The 2995-nt window shown below is 36.9% G+C and overlaps 1 protein-coding gene across 1 annotated transcript; it reads right to left on the bottom strand.

The window, feature by feature from the left end:
• Positions 1-860: 860 nt before the first annotated feature.
• LOC100250353 (anthocyanidin 3-O-glucosyltransferase 2-like) lies at positions 861-2723 on the bottom strand. The gene has a single exon (XM_002264427.5). It carries the CDS (start codon positions 2510-2512, stop codon positions 1040-1042), a length of 1473 nt encoding a protein of 490 aa, XP_002264463.4. The 5' UTR covers positions 2513-2723; the 3' UTR covers positions 861-1039.
• Positions 2724-2995: the final 272 nt, after the last annotated feature.

Genomic DNA, 2995 nt, shown 5'->3' with positions numbered 1-2995 from the left:
ATGATTTAGATTAAGTTTTAAGTTAATTTTTATCAAACAATCTTAATACTTAAAGTAAAAATTAAGTAATAAATATTAAGTCAATAATTTAAGTATAATTTAATTTAAAGTCAACTTAAGTCAATAAGTAATAAGTATTAAACTTCACCAAACACCCCTAAATACAAAATCATTTTCCCTTTGAAAGTCTTGATTATATTCACTTAAAATATGTTTTTTTTAAAAAAAATATTTTCAATTATAAAATGATATAAAAATTCACTCCTATCATCTCAACTTTTTCCACAATCAAAGTTAGAAAAACTTGTAATTTTAAATCCTCTATCCATTCCATTCAGCATCTTCATCTTTATTTTCTTTCCCAATGGACTCAAGACAACTTCCTCCTATTTCTAAGAGACTATAATAGAATTTTCGACTCTATTCTCTTACATGCCTTGATTTGAATTGACTAGATATGACTTTTTTCCACCTTTAATTAAGTCTACGTGTAACTCCTCAAATATTTTCACAAACAATATTATTTGCTAATATAACAACATACTTGTAGAAAAAAAAAGATACACATTACTTAAAAATAGGATAAATTTCTATCAATGACTATCTCAAATGAATAGTTCTCTATCCAATTTTAATAACAATCAAATTGAACATATTCCCATATTCATTATGTATAAGAAAATAGAGTTTTAATGATTCAAGGTCAAATTCTCAATAGTTTTATTCACTTTGGTAAAACAAATTCAATAGTTTTAATTGTGGATTGTTAATTACATGGTTGATATTGTTTGTTAGTTTAGCTCCTTTCAAAAAGATATTTAATTGTGTATTTATTGACTAATGAGATTTGTATGTAATTAAATTTGTGCCTTTTTAAACTTTTTCATTAAATAATATAAAGATCGAGAACAAACTTCCTCGTGATTTTTGAAAGCTCAAATTTTTTGGTTTCATCAAAGAAGTTATTTGAGAATTGAAATACAACATATGATGAAGTATCTAGGGCCTACAATTGGTACATTAAATATCACCTTATTGGTTAATTACATGGAATGTTGGCCATCATGTCTTCAATAAAATGGCCCAAGGAAAAGTGCGACGATCCACCCTCTATCGTCACTTTTCTACTTATTTTTTTCATTTCTTCCCTCTTCTTCCTCACTTCATTGTCAATATTCATTAGATTCTTTAATCCAATTTCAATCTCCCGAGCACTTACAACATAACTAATATCCTTATTATAATTCATTTTAATCTTTACGGCTAATCCCAAATCTTTCACCATTTGAAACGCATTGATTCGTTGTTCTGCAAACATCGGCCACGTGGCTACAGGAACACCATAATATATGCTTTCTAACGTAGAATTCCATCCGCAATGAGATACAAATCCTCCAACCGCTGAGTGGGCCAAAATAGCTACTTGTGGAGCCCATCCGATCACCTTTCCAATCCTGGCTGTCCGGTGTAAGAACCCTTCTGGTAGAACTTCCTCCTCATTTGCATAATTGCTTCGAGATTCTATTTTACCCTTTGACGAGGGTTGACGAAGGGACCACAGGAAGCGATGCCCGCTGCGTTCTAGCCCATGTGCTATCTCTTTGACCTGATCCCCACCAAAGCCTCCCATGCTCCCGAAGCACAGGAATACCACTGATGATGGAGGCTGATCATCAAGCCAGCTCATGACGGCACTAGCATCTTGTTGACCCCCAACAGATCCCCCTTGCGTCTTAAGTACTGGTCCAACGGGGTAGACCGGGGGTATTGTACTGCCAGAAAATGATTGAATAGCATGTGACTCGAGCTCAACAAGTGTATTTACCATAATACCCTTGACTTGTCTGAACCTCCTTGTGTGATACAGAAACTTCTCAGCCCCACCGCCTTCCTTGCCAAACATCAAAGAAGGAAAGACCTTACCTGGAACCGGGTTGGCATAACTCGGAACCTCCAGCTCAGCATCCGAGTCCTTGAACTCATTGAAATCCAAGCCCTCATTATCATGGAGGAACTGAAGATGGAACATGAAGCCAAGAAAAGCGGCGCTGGAAGTGAAGAAGAGATATGAAGGCACCTCAAACTCATCGGCCACATCAATCATGGAGGTGCAGAACATATCAATAACGAACCCACCGAGCCGAACGGAGTTGGAGCGAGTGATCTCGTGGACGGCGTCTCTGACGAGTGGTATCTGAGGTTTGAGGAATTCAGTGATCCCTGTAGTTCCAGGGCTGACCTCTACAGGAGGAAGTGTGAGGAAACGTATGGAATCAGAGTCGGAGGTCATACTATCATTGGACCCAAACGGAAACTTCATAATCAAGATTGTGATTGACAATCGGCGGTCTCGGTGAGTCATCAGCTTTGCAATCTCCACTGTGGCCGCAAGGTGGCCGATCCCAGGAGATGGGATGAAGACAAGCTCAGTTTGCTTCATCACTAACCGGCGATTACTGCAAAGAGAGAAAAATATTGGATGTTTTGAGGGCTTTGTGGTGCGGTGACACATACTTGTTGCTGAACGGGTTATAAACGACCTTTCAATAGTCTTGGCGGGCGAGGAACCGATGTCATGGCTTTGCTGGTTCAGTCTATTTTATTCTACTTCTCGTTTTTCTATGATTTGGGGTTGCCCATTATCGAAGTTCGAGGCAACTGTCGGTGGTTCTGGATTTCCGTCAGTTTAGTGTAAAACAAACAATTAAATGTATGATTTGTGGTTGCCCATTATCGAAGTTCAAGGCAACTGTCGGTTGTTCTGGATTTCCGTCACTTTATTGTAAAACAAACAATTAAATGTATGATTCATTCCGACTTGAGGAAGGATCCAAATAGGTAAGGCTAAGTCCTTAATTCCTAATATTGGGGCCAAATTTTGTGAAGGTAAACCTTTATTGGTTTAAAGTTGTAAATAAAAAACTTACAAGAGTAAAAATATCATAATTTTTCTTAAAAATTTGTTTTAACATAAATGGATGAAAAAAAGGTTTTG

The sequence above is a fragment of the Vitis vinifera genome, chromosome 12 (assembly GCF_030704535.1).
Source record: "Vitis vinifera cultivar Pinot Noir 40024 chromosome 12, ASM3070453v1".
Taxonomy (NCBI): Eukaryota; Viridiplantae; Streptophyta; class Magnoliopsida; order Vitales; family Vitaceae; genus Vitis; species Vitis vinifera.
The sequence above is the reverse complement of the archived record's forward strand: the minus strand, read 5'-3'. Positions and strand labels throughout refer to the sequence as shown.